Source organism: Lutra lutra, chromosome X, assembly GCF_902655055.1.
Source record: "Lutra lutra chromosome X, mLutLut1.2, whole genome shotgun sequence".
Classification (NCBI taxonomy): Eukaryota; Metazoa; Chordata; class Mammalia; order Carnivora; family Mustelidae; genus Lutra; species Lutra lutra.
Window position 1 is genome coordinate 73,219,266 of NC_062296.1, and position 14,858 is coordinate 73,234,123.

The 14,858-nt window shown below is 40.7% G+C and overlaps 1 protein-coding gene across 6 annotated transcripts in view; it reads left to right on the forward strand.

Annotated features, from left to right (window-relative positions):
• Positions 1–8,837, forward strand: part of TAB3 (TGF-beta activated kinase 1 (MAP3K7) binding protein 3) — a 91,907-nt gene extending 83,070 nt beyond the window's left edge. For 4 of the 6 annotated variants that reach the window (XM_047715522.1, XM_047715521.1, XM_047715524.1 and 1 more), the window contains 2 exons: positions 120–221; positions 4,607–8,837. In XM_047715522.1, coding sequence (XP_047571478.1) covers positions 120–221; positions 4,607–4,755 — 251 coding nt within the window. In that variant the 3' untranslated portion in view covers positions 4,756–8,837. The remainder of the gene's footprint in view (positions 1–119; positions 222–4,606) is intronic. The other 2 variants (XM_047715527.1, XM_047715525.1) reach the window with 2 other exon arrangements.
• Positions 8,838–14,858: the final 6,021 nt, after the last annotated feature.

Here is a 14,858-nt window from a genome sequence, read left to right on the forward strand (position 1 = left end):
CAATAGAAAGGACAAACACACAACCGTCCACGTGCCATGGGAGAGCCTTGGGAGCCTGTCCACTCTTCTCATGGATGGCTTTAATCCCTTTTCTCCTGGCTTTGCTTCTTTTCATGCAGATTCGTCAGACCCTTGCACAATTGAGAGGAAAGCCCGAAGAATTAGCGTGACCTCCAAAGTACAGGCAGACGTCCATGACACCCAGGCAGCAGCTGCTGAGGGTTTGTACTTGTGTGTCCGGATTTTGTGCACAAAGTCCAAAGACACGTGTTCGCCCATGTAGTTAACCACAAGTAAAGTCCACCTTCCCCCCCCCCCTCCCTTTATAAAAAAATTACTCTCTCCAAGCGCCTGGATGGCTCAGTTGGTGGAGCTTGCGACTCTTCACCTTGGGATTTTGAGTTCAAGGCTCACGTTGGGTGCAGAGATTACTTAAAAAAAAAAACTATTCTCTCTGCTGAGTTTCTAAGGCTGTGCTGCCCAACAGAAATAAAATACAAGGCAAATACTTAAAATATTTAATCTAGTATATGCCAAGTATTATTTCAATATGAAGTCAATATAAACTAGCGAGATATTTTACATTCTTGATTTCATACAATATCTTTGAAATCTGGTGTACATTTTACACTTAGAGCACATCTTAGTTCACAGTGGTCACATTTCAGTTGGCCGGCAGTTACCATATCGGACAGATTGCTCTAATAATAGCGTCTAGAAAGCAAGGCCAAGTAATTAAGGAAATAACTTGAAAGTTCTGGCTTTTATAACTTCTCACTGTAATTTTCTAATACTTCTTGAATTTTACCCTGGGATTCCGTTGAAATAAGCATTCTAAAAATACTGTCTATGTTTGGGTTTATACAAGTATGGCTGTGTAAGATAAACAATATTGGTGAAACTTGATTTGTGATATTTTTGAGGATGGTTATTTTTATGGAAATCTGGCCTATTAACCCATTTAAAAGTAGTATTTTTTTAAAGTTTATTATTATTATTTTTTTTAGGAATCTCTACACCCAATGTGGGGCTTTAACTAATGACCCCGAGATCAAGAGCGGCATGCTTTTCTGACTGAGCCTGCCAAGCACCCCTAAAAATAATTAGTCTTAAAGGAAAAACATATTGATTTCACTTTTCATTTGTGTATACATATGCATATTAATTTTTCTATGAGACCTGAAATATTTTTCTTTTGAAACAGTCCATAAAAAGACAGGATTTTACAAATGTAAATCAAATGAAAACGGACATCTAAAATGTCTTTTGGGTTTTAAATACTTCTATTTAAACAGTATTTCCTGTGATGAAATGAGCAGCGTCTTACCCACAATAATTCTAAATTAGGTGCCTTTAAAATTCTTTTGATAAGTTTCTTCAGAGTGACTTGATTCCAAATTAAATCATTACGGTACTGAAGGGAAAAATATGCCACCGCCAAACATGCCTCTTTTCCAAAAGGATTACTCTGAGAAACTTCAAAGGCAGGAGAAGCTCTGACAACAGAGTAGAAGTTACCCTTTTGTAAGGAACATCTACAGTGATAAAAGCAATCTCCACCTAGATGTGTCTGCCTGCCCCTACCAGAGAGCCTAGTGACTAAATCAAAAGAGAAGTGGATCAGTGGAGAAGGTAACCTAGGCAACAGTCAGGTAACCTTCCCTGATTGGCTTCCCCTGCCCTCCCCCCAACACCTTTCTTTTGTCTTTAGCTGTAGATGGTATTTTAAGTTAGGTTTTCTAGGTCTCTGCCCTGTCTGTGTGAGGTACATATGTTAATGAACTTGGTTTCTTTTCTTGTTAGTCTGTCTTTTATTACAGGAGGGTCTCAGGCAAGAACTCAAAGGATAGAAGGGAAATTATTTTTACTTTGTGTACAGTATTAGACTATGAAGAGGAGCCCCAAGTATTCTGTATTAGTTATGCTAAAAGAGGTTGTGCAGTTATTTATAGACTTTAGAAAATAACATTTTAGGCTAGGTTTGGAATTATACTTCATGAAGTAAAAAGTTGCCTGCTCTGGGAAAGTATAAAAGTGAGTTTTCAGAGCCTGTTTATTAAAAGCCAACAGCAATATGGTTTAAGTGTTTACCTTTTTGGAGAACAAAATGCCCTGAAAACCAAAGAGTACCATATGAGAGAGGACCTTTTCTGGAAATGGCGTGCAGAACATTTTTCCTCTAACAGAAGGCTATAGCAATTAAATGTGCTTTTTATTCTTCCATATTGTACAAAAAAGAAAACTACCAAGTCTCTGTGTTTTGGAGTCATGAGCCAAAAGATACAAGGTGGGTGGTAATGGCCACTCAGATGGCCAGTGAAGGTCATATAAACAAACCCATTCTCCTTTTTATAGTTCTAGGAATAGGTTGATGGACCCAGTGGTTTTCTATTTTGTTGTAAAGCTAACATCTCCTTCCTTTTTCAGCCTGAGTCTTACTGTTTCTTTAAGATTTTATTTATTTATTTGACAGAGAGAGATCACAAGTAGGCAGAACAGAAGGCAGAGAGAGAGAGAGCCCTGTTGAGCAGAGAGCCCGATGTGGGGCTTGTTCCCAGGACCCTGAGATCATGACCTGAGCTGAAGGCCGAGACTTAACCCACTGAGCCACTCAGGCGCCCCCAGCCTGAGTCTTATTATTGCCTGTTGTAAGGTTCGAGGTCTAAAGCTCAGTTCTCTCTACCTCTTGGAGAACGTTCACACCAGCCATTTGTCATGAAATACAAATTGCTAACCACAAGTGAGCTCATTAATTTCCAGTGGAAGATAGACTTAGCCCCAAATGGTAACTGATTAAATCCTTCCATCTTAGTTCCTTCTGTGACCTGCTTAGATAGGTTGCCTACCTTAGATCTTAATCTCATTTACAGTTCACAGTGATGATTTCCACTGGTTTAACAGGTAGATTTTCCCAGCCTCTGGCCATGATCTGGATTCCAGGGGGGAATTCTACCCAGATATCTTTCCCTTCATAGTCACTGCTGCCACCTGCAGTAGGGGCTAATCCACAAAAGCAGGATTTACAGATTAACTCCCGAAGCAAAGAGCCTTTTTTGAGCTCAAGGCTGAGAGATGAGGATCTAGGAGGAATCAAAGTTTCAAGTATTTTTTTAAATTTTATTTATTTATTTGATGAAGAGAGTACATGAGCAGAGGAAGAGGCAGAAGCATACCCCCCGCTGAGCAGGGACCCTGATGCTCGGCTCGATCCCGGTACCCTGGGATCATGACCCAACCAAAGGCAGACACTTAACCGACTGAGCCACCCAGGCTTCCCAAGTTTCAGGTATTTTTAAAGAAAGTCCTGAGGACATTAGGAGAAGGGAAAAATGAAGGGAGAGAAATCGTAGTGGGAGAACAACCATGAGAGGCGATGGACTCCGGGAAACAAATGGAGGGTTTTAGAAGGGAGGGGGTGGGGAGTGGATGAGCCTGGTGATGGGTACCGATTGCATGGAGCACTGGGTGTTATATGTAAACAATGAATCATGGAACTCTACATCAAAAACTAATGATGAGAACTGTATGGTGGCTAATGTAAAACACACACACACACACACACAACTGAGGACCAGGGTTACTGGGTGGCTCAAATGGTTAAGTGCCTGCTCTGGCTCAGGTCATGATCCCAGGGTCCTGGGATCTTGCAGGGCTCAGGCGCTGTGCTTCTCCTTCTCCCTCTGCCCCCACTGGCTCATGAGCTCTTTTTCTAGTAAATAAAATCTTAAAAAAAAAAAGTCCTGAGGACCCACCTAAGGTTGTGAGCATTTTATATTGCCAGATAATAGACTTTTAAAAAAACTACCTGAAGAACCTTGTAAGCCAGAAAGATAGGAGAAATTTGAGAATAAAAAAGAGTCTTTCAGGGGTGCCTGGGTGGTTCAGTGGGTTAAGCCTCTGCCTTCAGCTCAGGTCATGGTCCCAGGGGCCTGGGATCGAGCCCCACATCAGGCTCTCTGCTCAGCAGGGAGCCTGCTTCCTCCTCTCTCTCTGCCTACTTGTGATCTCTGTCAAATCCATAAATAAAATCTTTTTAAAAAAAGAGTCACATGGAATGAATTTGGCTTTTACGAAAAACTGTAAAGTCTCTCTCTTTTAACCATTTTGAGCAACTTTGTTAGGAACCATCTCTGTCGTGAACCCTTATTATTAACTAACATATGCATACTGTAAAGCTGCAGGTCTCCCAGAAGGAGGCAGACATCCCAGAACATGTTGAATACAGTATGGCCACTACTACAAGGGGCTGTGAAGTGGGGGCGCTGAAGTGAGGGGGGAAAGGGAGGGGGCAGAATTTCACATGCTGGGGGATAGTTCTCTGTCCATTTGACTACCGTACAGCATAACCACTATCTATGAATACTGAATGAGGAATGGTAGTCGATCCTGGACTTCAGTTTATCTTCTTAAACCAAGTACAATTTGTATCATGAACTTCCTGTTCTAGTAGCTACGGACATTCATTGGCTTTTATCTTAGGTCAAGTAGGAAACTACCTTTTTTTTTTTTCTTTTTTTTTTTTTTTTTTTTTTTTGGTAATTTTTCAGTTTGGATTATACTTGGAAGAATTCAATCTCTTTTTTCTCTTGATCCTAACTTCCCTCAGAGCATCTGACTGGCTCCAAACAGAGTCCTCGGACACAACCCCGTGATGAAGACTATGAGGGGGCCCCGTGGAATTGTGATAGCTGCACCTTCCTAAACCACCCTGCGCTGAACCGCTGTGAGCAGTGCGAGATGCCACGGTACACTTGAACGCCCAAGAGTCTGCATCGACCTGAGAGAGAAACTGGGAGTACCCACTAGAAGAAAAGGAGCCTTGGGAGTGTGTGCATCTGCCCGGCCTTTTCATTTCCGATTCCACTGGGGGAGGAGCAGCGCCCCTGTAGGGCTCGTGCTCATTCAAGAAAAATGGGGAGTTCTCTTTGTTTTGGGTTTTCATTTTTTCCTTTCTTAACTCATTGCAGAGTGAGATAGAAAGGGATACTTGAAACTGGGAACTGGGAAAGGATTCACTCCTGAAAGAATATACACAGAGAAGTCAACAGCTCTTCTGTGGAATCCCAGTTGTTAAAGTTACTGCTGAGTGGCCCTTACTTTATAAACTAGAACTTTAAATCATGGTGTGACATGTTACAGTTTATGCAGACAAACTGTGAATTCTCAGAGCAGACTTAACCTGGTCACAGCTCTCTGGAAAACCAAGGTTCCCTATGCTTCTTCCCGTTGTTTCCTACTGAAGAGAAGGACAGGAGAAAGCACTCAGAATATGACTTGGGGGGGGCGCAAAGTAATAAGGGTATGTGTAATTGCTGCTTTTTTCAGAGGTAATTTCAAACACACAAACACAAGTGGCTTAAAATGTGATTTGTAGCAGTCAAAGAATGAGGCATATCGTGCCTTTCATTCAGAAGTACAATCAGATGAGAAGATCCCTTTTACTTGTACAATAATTCATCAAGCTAAATCAACACTGGTAACTAAGACCTAATTATGCCACATAGTAGATACAATTTTTAAGTTACTGCATGCTTTTATTGGGCCACTGGCCTTAAAAATAACAAGTCCTTACCAGTACGATTTTATGAATTTTATGAATGACCTTCTTGTAAAACTGCGCTTTGCCAATAGCACAGTGAATGTATGCCAAATGTAAATCCATTCCAAAATCCATTCGGAAATCTTGAGCTCATCTGTGGTTCTGTAAGAAATGTTTGCAGTCCATAGGACTTTTTTATCCTCCTTCCAATTTTGTGATGAATTCACGATGTTTACAGCACAGTGTTTTGTGCCAGAATCCTTACTTAGCTGAAAAAAAAAATCAACATTAGCTGTTCAGTATGGATTGATTTGCACATGTTAGTAAGCCGGTGTGAGGGAAATTACAGTTGGCCAAGATCATAAAGTTGTACACTGCATTACCTGGGAGGAAGAGAAGGCTAGTCGAGAAACAGGATTTTAAGAGAAGGGTGAATACAAAGGACTTTAAAACTAAGAACTGTTTCAATTTAACATATTGTATTCCGAGATAATACTGAGTTTGTTCAAGTAGTTCAGGTGATACTAAAGCACTCCTTGTTTATGAAACCCCAGCTTTAAAGTATGAATAACTGAAGAGATATAAAGTCATGTGACTCACTAGGGTGCACCACTGGAAAATTATTAATAGGTCATTTAATTAAGGTCTCTGTCACTGTTGAATTTCCTTCCTAGCTCAGAATTGGATTTTGGAATCTTCCTGTTATTTTGGTGAATATAAAATAAATATAGCAATAAAACTAGTAATGTTTGTAATCCTAAAGGATTTTACCAGAGTTTTTGAGGAACATCCATTCTCCCATACTGTGTGCCCCGCTACTCTCATACTCACACACTCTCTCTGTCTGTCTGTCTCTCTCTCTCTCTCTCTCACACACACACACGCTCTTGTAGCTGTCACTGTATTCTACTTTAGAAGTGCTATCTGGCAGACCTGGAAAAACAAGCTGCACTTAATAGTATAATGAAACCAAAGGCTTAATAACCCATCATCATTTTCCATCAAAATCATCTAATTTCACACTTGACCTACAGCTTTGAAAATGTTCTTTTCCTATGTGGAAAATCCCCCCCCCGCCAAATCCACTTGTCTCACAAAAATATGCATGGCTATGTTATGACACTGATAAAACATCTCTCATAAAACTGTGGCAAAACTGTGAAAATAATGGTGAGAAAACAGATGGGCTTAAAAGAATTGACCTGAAAACTGCATTCTTTAAAGGTATCTGTGACACTGGTATCTGTCCGTCTCCAGTAGCCATCTCTCAGTCCTGCTATTCTGTAATATGCCAATGCCTTTGCCTTTGTGTGGTTTTCGTATCTCTTTAGGGACGATCAACCCCCCCACGGTATTAGATAACAATTTCGGGGAAAAATATATATACTGCTTGGTGTTCTAGCTAAAGGTTTACCAGTATTCTTAGATCTGCTGAAGGGGCAGCAGTTAACTTGGGACATGTCCGTTGAGAATGAAAGTAGCATGTATGCAAACAGTCGGATGCTTTATTAAAACCCTGTAGGTGACTTTACAACTACTGCATGAACACACATCCTGGTTAATAAGCTGTTGTCACGCAATAGATGCATGGTTCCAGTCCTTTGGTGATCTATCTAGTAAATCATTCTTTTCACCTGCCAGGAAAAAGAATCAACCAGTCTCTCAGGTGTAGAGGGTGGGGTAGGAGACATCAGAGCTGGGTTTTAAAGTCATTTCGTCTGTGTTCATTTCTGGTTGTGCACAAGTTTCATATGCCAACATAGGCTATATTCAGTTTTTCAAGTAGGCAAAATTGTCTTAACGCTGACAAATGTGGTCAGTTTAACCATGTTCCCTGTATATACTTCTTGCCCGTGACCGCTTTAAACAAGAATTCAGTCCACTTCTAGGTGTCTTTTCAAAAGGATCTCCTGGTCAGATGGACATGCACACGCAGTTGCGTCAGAGTGGGAGGAGAGAAGGTGCCTGTCTGCTGCCCTACTTTGGCTCTCGGGGTCCGTTGGTGCACTCGTTTTTCTAGTGAAAAGTATGGTTTCTTATAACACGCCTAGTTTGATATACCTGGTAACACATAGGCCTGATGATACACGTTACATTATTTCATGGTTTTGTAAACTGGGTTTTTAGAAAGCACGTTTGCTGTTTTGTTAAAAGTACATTGCCCCTTAACTTTTGGAGTAGGTCTGAGGAGTTTAAAGTGGGAATGGAAGAGCCAGAAACTTTCTCCGCATTGTCAGATATAATGACCTTGTATGTGAGAGCAAAGAGGCAGGGGGCTTTAAAGAAACTAAAGAACTGCATTGTAGAAAAGGTAGTTTTAGAGAATATAACAGATGGTGGGGAAAGTCTTGCTAATTTGTTTATTTCCCTGAACGAAATGGGAAGTGTGATGAGCAGTTTAATTTTTAAGGAGCTGGTCTCGATTTTAGTACTTTTTAATTATTAAGAAAATTATTGTTTCCGTAAATTTTGTCATTGTTTTGTCCTGGTTACCAAGGGTTCGTATCCAATTTTCTGTGGCAACTCCGTTTTCTATAGTATTTTACAAGGTAACTGTAATGTCTTTGACAGTATAAACAAAAAGCAAGGATATAAGGCATAGAAAATTTGTCCTTTGAAAATATCAGTGATGTATCCTGGAATGTGAAGATGTCCCTTCATAGTTAAATTTGATTTATTTTGCTATTGTAACCACTGTTCAGACTTGGAATGAATCCATGTTACAGTGTGTGTATATCGATCGAGCAAGAAAAATGACCATTGAAATGTTACTATAAAAAATCAGAATAAATTGGGCACTGTCTGTTGCACCACTACTGTATCTTTTCAAAAGAATTAACAGTATTTTCTTACTGTAAAAGTTAATTCTGATGGTGTTTTCACATTCACTAGACCTGCATTTTTTTCTTTATTATTTGCATCCCCAAATATTTAATACAAGTAGACTTTGCATGGCTTGGGCATTCAGAGATTAATAGGATGGTGACCCAATATTAGTTTCTAAAGCCATGAAAAGTTGCTTTGAGACTGAACAATTCTGAATTCTTATTTATAATGACACCCGATGTCCATGTTTCCCTACTGTAAAAGAATTGATCAGTTTCTTCATTAAAACAGCAAGACCTTATTAAATCTTGTAAATACCATGTTTCTTCTAGATTTCTGTGTATGCTGTGAATCATTATTTTGAGGTGAAATTGTACAAAGGCATCTTAAAAGGCTATGCATGCATCGTACTTCCAAACAGTACATACTCGGAAAGTCGAAGATTCCTGCAAAATAAATTAATAAACTAAAAACAAACACTACATTCTGCATCTTTTCTGTGTAGTTAGAAATGATTTATTGTATCAAACTAGTCCAACACCTAGTTTTCTAGACTGAAATATGCGGTCTCAAAAACCAATCTTCCATATTTCTGTTCCTCTGTTAGATCACGTCGTAATTTTAGATTTGGGGTATTAAGTGTACATTAACTTTAAAGCCTGGGCATGAGGATAGATAAGCAAATTTTATGAAAATGGTGGACTAGGTTAGGAACTTAAATATTGAGTACTTTTCTTCTTAGTTTTTTCATCATTTGTAGCTACAGTTGACCCTTGAACAATATGGGTTTGAACTGCACAGGTCCACTTATGTGTGGACTGTGCTAAAAACAATACAGGACTACAAATGTGTTTCATCTTATCCTTTTCTCCATACTTTTCTCTAGCATGCTTTATTATAGCAATATAGTCTATGATACATAAAACATACAACATACGCGGTGAATGACTATGGTCTCTGTAAGGTTTCCAGTCCACATTAGACTATTACGTTTTGGGGACCCAGAAGTTCCACACGGCAGATTTACACCTGTGCAGGGCACCAGTGCCCTTGACCCTCCTCTTGCTAGAGTCATAGTCCACCTTCCAACATTTGCACAGCAATCAGCACAGATGAATTCTAGTAGGAAGCCTTTTCAGTGAGTAAGCATATTTGGAGTCAAAACAATTTCTACTACTTTTTATATTATATGAAAATTAATGCACACACCCCAATACAGAAGAATTGTAGAATGATCCTTCATTTGCTCATTATCCAGCTTCCAAAATTATCCCTATGTAAGCAATTGCATTTCATCTACGTTATGATCCCCCCCATTATTTTTGTTTTTTAAAAGGTTTTATTTATTTGACAGACACAGGGAGAGAGGGAACACAAGCAGGGGGAGCAGGAGAGGGAGAAGCAGGCCTCCCGCTGAGCAGGGAACTTGATGTGGGGCTCAATCCCAGGACCCTGGGATCATGATCTGAGCCAAAGGCGGATGCTTAACGACTGAGCCACCCAGGCTTCCCTCCCCGTGATTATTTTCAAATGAAACAAATCCCAGGCATCAAAGCAATCATCTATCAACTTTAAAAAAAAAAAGATATTATTTATTTATTTGACAGATCACAATTAGGCAGAGAGGCAGGCAGAGTGGGGGTGGGAAGCAGGCTCCCCGATGAGCAGAGAGCCGGATGCAGGGCTTGATCCCAGGACCCTGAGATCATGACCTGAGCTGAAGGCAGAGGCTTAACCCACTGAGCCACCCAGGCGCCCTATCAACTTTTTTTTTTTAAACCAAAGCGCCAAATGTTCTTATTGCACCTTACGAAATACTATCCTATATCCTGTGTTAAATTTTCCAAGTAGCCTCTTTTTTTTTTTTTTTTTTTTTAATAACAAGAGTTCTCAATTAGGATCTGAGTAGAATACTTGTTGTCCCTTACATCTTGAAACTGCACAAGTGTTTTCTCTCTACCTTAAATCATAAACTTTCCCTCATTACTCTTTGGTTACCTCCCCACCACGTCTTACAGTAAGTAAAGTAATGCACAGAAAATCCAAGACAATTTTAAAAAACAGTAGGTGGACTATTTTTCTTACTCCCCTGCTCCCTTTCTTATTTCCCACATTCTAGGTTGTCCCTTTCCAATAATGGATTTTGAAATAGAAGATGACATCAAATCTGTTAACACAATACTGATTATGGTGCTCATTTTTGTAGTTAAGAGGCATCTGTGAGAACTACATGATCTCCCTGTAATCCCACAATCTTTATCATAATTTCTCTCTAGGTATTGAGTAGCTCAGTTTCCCACAGAAGTCTGGCTCACTGTTGGGTGCAGGGTGTTTGTCTCCCACCTGCATTCCTCCAAAGACTTTTTACTTAAATTTGGTCTCTTGGGCTTTTCCTAGGATGCTGCCCGGGCCATGTTTTGTGATAGGGGTTTCAAAAGTTTTAATGAGATATAGAGTATGTGGGTGATGTTATGGTTCACCAGTTCCAGGTTCTCCTCTCAGGCAGACAACCTCACTTTTCCTGCCTCTTGGAATTTGATGGATATGTTTCTGGCCACCCTTTCTTGACATTTTGGTGGTTAAGAAATACAGAGTGTGGGGGAAATCAGGTGCTTTTCACACAGCCTGGCTTCCTCAAGTTTTGCGTTGTAGTTTGGAAACAAAGTGCTCATTATTCTATATTACTTTGCTTGGTTTTGACTTATTTGTACCTTGATTCTCTTGGGGACCCAGCTGGTTTTCAGGAAGTACTATTGCAGCGGTCAAGAACCACTAACTTTTATAGCCTTTTAAAAATCCCATCCTCCAATTTTGATTTCTTTTAAATCACTAAGAATAGTCTGCCCTGGGTAGGTTAGGTTTAATTCAAACAAAGATCTTTGGGTTATGCATAATTGAAATCACTCGCATTCCCTATACACTGTGGCAAGGAATCTAACGGTCAGGTGTGGAAGGGGAACTCCTATTTTAAGATTACGATTTGAGTTTCTCTTCCCAAGTTCTAAAGTAACTAATGGAAACATCTTTAATGGTTGGAGAACAGGAAATGATGTTCCGGGGGTCAGAAATGACCATTACAGATGGGGACATACTGAAGGCAGTAGCAACCAGGATCAGCCAGGCCACAACTGCAGTCACCAATGAAGCTCATCAAGGAAAACCTGCACAGCACATCTATGGGACTCCCCACAAAAGGCTTTGAAGCCCCCCAAGTTCAGGGCAGCAGACAAATGCAAGGGTACGTGTGCTGGACAGGAAGCACTGATACAGAAGCTTTTGTTTTTGTCTCACTGCCGCCATGGGTTTCATTACATAAGCAAAGCATTTAAGGGAGTAGTTTGGCCACTGAGATAAGGAGTGTGATGCACCAAGTAACTTCCAGCTACAACGAACCTAGAGGAAAAATTTGAATCGCCTAGCTGAGGATTCCAGGGAACAACTTTCAACTGTCCAGGAAATACCTAAAGCAGTACTCATGGTTGCTTGCTTACCAAGTGGCTAAAAACCAAGGCTTCACAGTACATGCAACTTGCTTGTCTTTCCTATGCTCTGTCATCAAGGATTTTTTTCATTGAAGAAAATCCACAGAAAAAAGTACAAAGCTTTAGCTTTCTTTTTCATTAAGGATTACAAGTTCTGAGCACTGGGATCCAAATCATCTTTTTAAAGACTCCTTAAAAATCAGTACACTCATGGAAAGATTTAGCATTCTTAAAGAAGGACCTCATCCTACAGAACCAGTGCAGAAAACTTTATTTCTAATTTTAATTCCAAACAAAATTTATAGCAATGGGCTATCTTTCAGAAAGGATCAATCAGATCAAAAACAGTTTCCTTCCAATGAAAACTGTTTTTTACAAAATCCTAAAATGCAGGGACGCCCGGGTGGCTCAGTTGGTTAAGCAGCTGCCTTCGGCTCAGGTCATGATTCCAGCGTCCTGGGATCGAGTCCCACATCGGGCTCCTTGTTCTGTGGGGAGCCTGCTTCTCCCTCTGCCTCTGCCTGCCACTCTGTCTGCCTGTGCTCACTCTCTCTCTCTCTCTCTGACAAATAAATAAGTAAAATCTTTAAAAAAAAAAGAGGCTGTTTTGGGCGCCTGGGTGGCTCAGTGGGTTAAAGCCTCTGCCTTCGGCTCAGGTCGTGATCTCAGGTTCCTGGGATCGAGCCCCGCATCGGGCTCTCTGCTCAGCGGGGAGCCTGCTTCCCCCGCCCCTCTCTGCCTGCCTCTCTGCCTACTTGTGATCTCTGTCTGTCAAATAAATAAATAAAATATTAAAAAAAAAGAAATGACACAGCAAATGGGAGAGAAGCAACAAATAGAACATGGTGGGAGGGTTAAAAAAATAGTACCTACAAAGAAAAACAAAAGTGACACCAGAATTCTCCAGCATTTATGTTAAACTTGAACAGAATTCTGAGTGTGAAATGTAAAAACAGACAAATAGTATTAGAATCAGCTTACTGAAACCTCCATGTAATAAAATTATATATCTCACATGACCTAAATCTTCTTTCAAAAGTTTACCAAACATTTACAAAAATAAAAAAACCCGGAAAACTGCAATTTTTAAAGCAATTTTATGGGCCACATTTTTCTGACTGTGAAACATTAAATCTAAAAACAAATCAAGCCACCAGAAAGAAAATGAAAAAACTCTTCTAAATAACTTTTGATCAAAAACTGGAATTAAGAATAAAATCAGATTTAGTTCAGGCAAATCCTTAACAAGGGGCATTGGCAAAAATGTTGTTATCAGACACGAAAAATGCTTTCAATTCCCAGAAAACGAAGCAGAGTAAGACAGTACTCTGTGTTTAAAAGAATGTATCTGGGCACCTGGGTGGCTCAGTGGGGTAAAGCCTCTGCCTTCTGCTCAGGTCATGATCCCAGGGTCCTAGGATGGAGCCCCGCATCAGGCTCTCCGCTCAGCAGGGAGCCTGCTTCCCCCTCTCTCTCTGCCTGCCTCTCTGCCTACTTGGGATCTCTGTCAAATAAGTAATTAAAATCTTTTTTAAAAAAATAAATAAAAGAATGTATCTGTTGAAAAATTTCTACATGCAAATAAAGTGTCTACACCTGTAAGAGAACAAGTTGCACAAAGAAATGACACTTCAGACCTCTATGAAATACATTGCCAGCACAGGATGTCTTTTTGCCAGCTCAAACAATGAAAGAGAAATGTGGAAAATTACAGCTCAGCTATTCGCTGAAAGAACATGCTGTATGTAATATACAGCCAGTGTCAAGAATCCTGGTGAGGGGGGCACCTGGGTGGCTCAGTTGGTTGAGCATCTGCCTTCAGCTCAGGTCATGATCCTGGCATCCAGGGATCGAGTCCCACATCAGGCTCCCTGCTCAGCAGGGAGTCTGCTTCTCCCTCTGACCCTTACCCCTCTCATGCTCTCTCCCTTTCTTTCTCTCTCTCTCTCTCTCCAATAAATAAATAAATATTTAAAAAAAAAAAAAAAAAGAATCCTGGTGAGGTAGAGAGCTGCAGGGAAGAGCTGGATCAGAGCTCGAGGTTCCCTGGCTGTCCAGAAGCAGAGCATTCCTTTTCAAAGCTTGTGTAAACTGAGAGGGCGTAAAGGAAAGGAACAGGCACCATTCATTTACAGGAGACATTTTTTGAGCACTCCTGGACCCCCAAAATAACCTCTTTTAGGGTTTGTCTGACACCTTAGGACACATGTGGCTAGGAGATACGCGCACACACACAAGTCAGGACGAAGCACAGATGCTCGCACAGCTTGATGCCGAGACGCTCAGTGCAGTTCCCAGAGCCGGCCGCTGGGTGGGGCCACTCTCACCGCTTAAAGGGTTGGATGCTGCTGAACACCTTTTGTTCTCTGCCTTTTTTGGTAAAAAGTAGTCCTCTTCGGGTTTCTTTTGGTTATCAAAAATACGTATGAATGTAGATCTTTTGTAAAAGCCGATTGGTGTATCACAAAGTTTTGAAAGGTCAGATACCCGTATTCCAAGGCCAGGCTGTATAACTCCTACGGGAAAGTGTTTATACAAGCCCAGTGCTGGAGAAGGTCTGCGAGAATACATACAGGAGTCAAACCTTACAGCTGTCACGTGAGTGGAAAACTGTTCACCCACGCAACCCGCTGAGAACTCAGGTACTGAGCCCTACAAGTGAGAAGCCATACCAAAATGCATTATGTGATAAAGTCTGCACAAAAATGCTGCTTATTCATCCATAATCACAAGCGTTCTGGTGGGAAAACCACTACCAATATGAGGTATGTGATTTACAATTTACAACTTCTGGCAATCTCAAAATTCATGCAGGGACACACAGCAGAGAGAAGCCAGCACACTGAACTATCCTGGTCATAGGAACGTTGGAGGAAAGTCTTATTGGGTCATATCCATGAACACGCATTTGCAGCCTCTTGTTTTCCCGTCACACACACTTAAGAAAACATACAGAAGAAAATCATGACTGGGTGGTTATCTGTAGAAGAACTTCAACTCAACAGAAACTG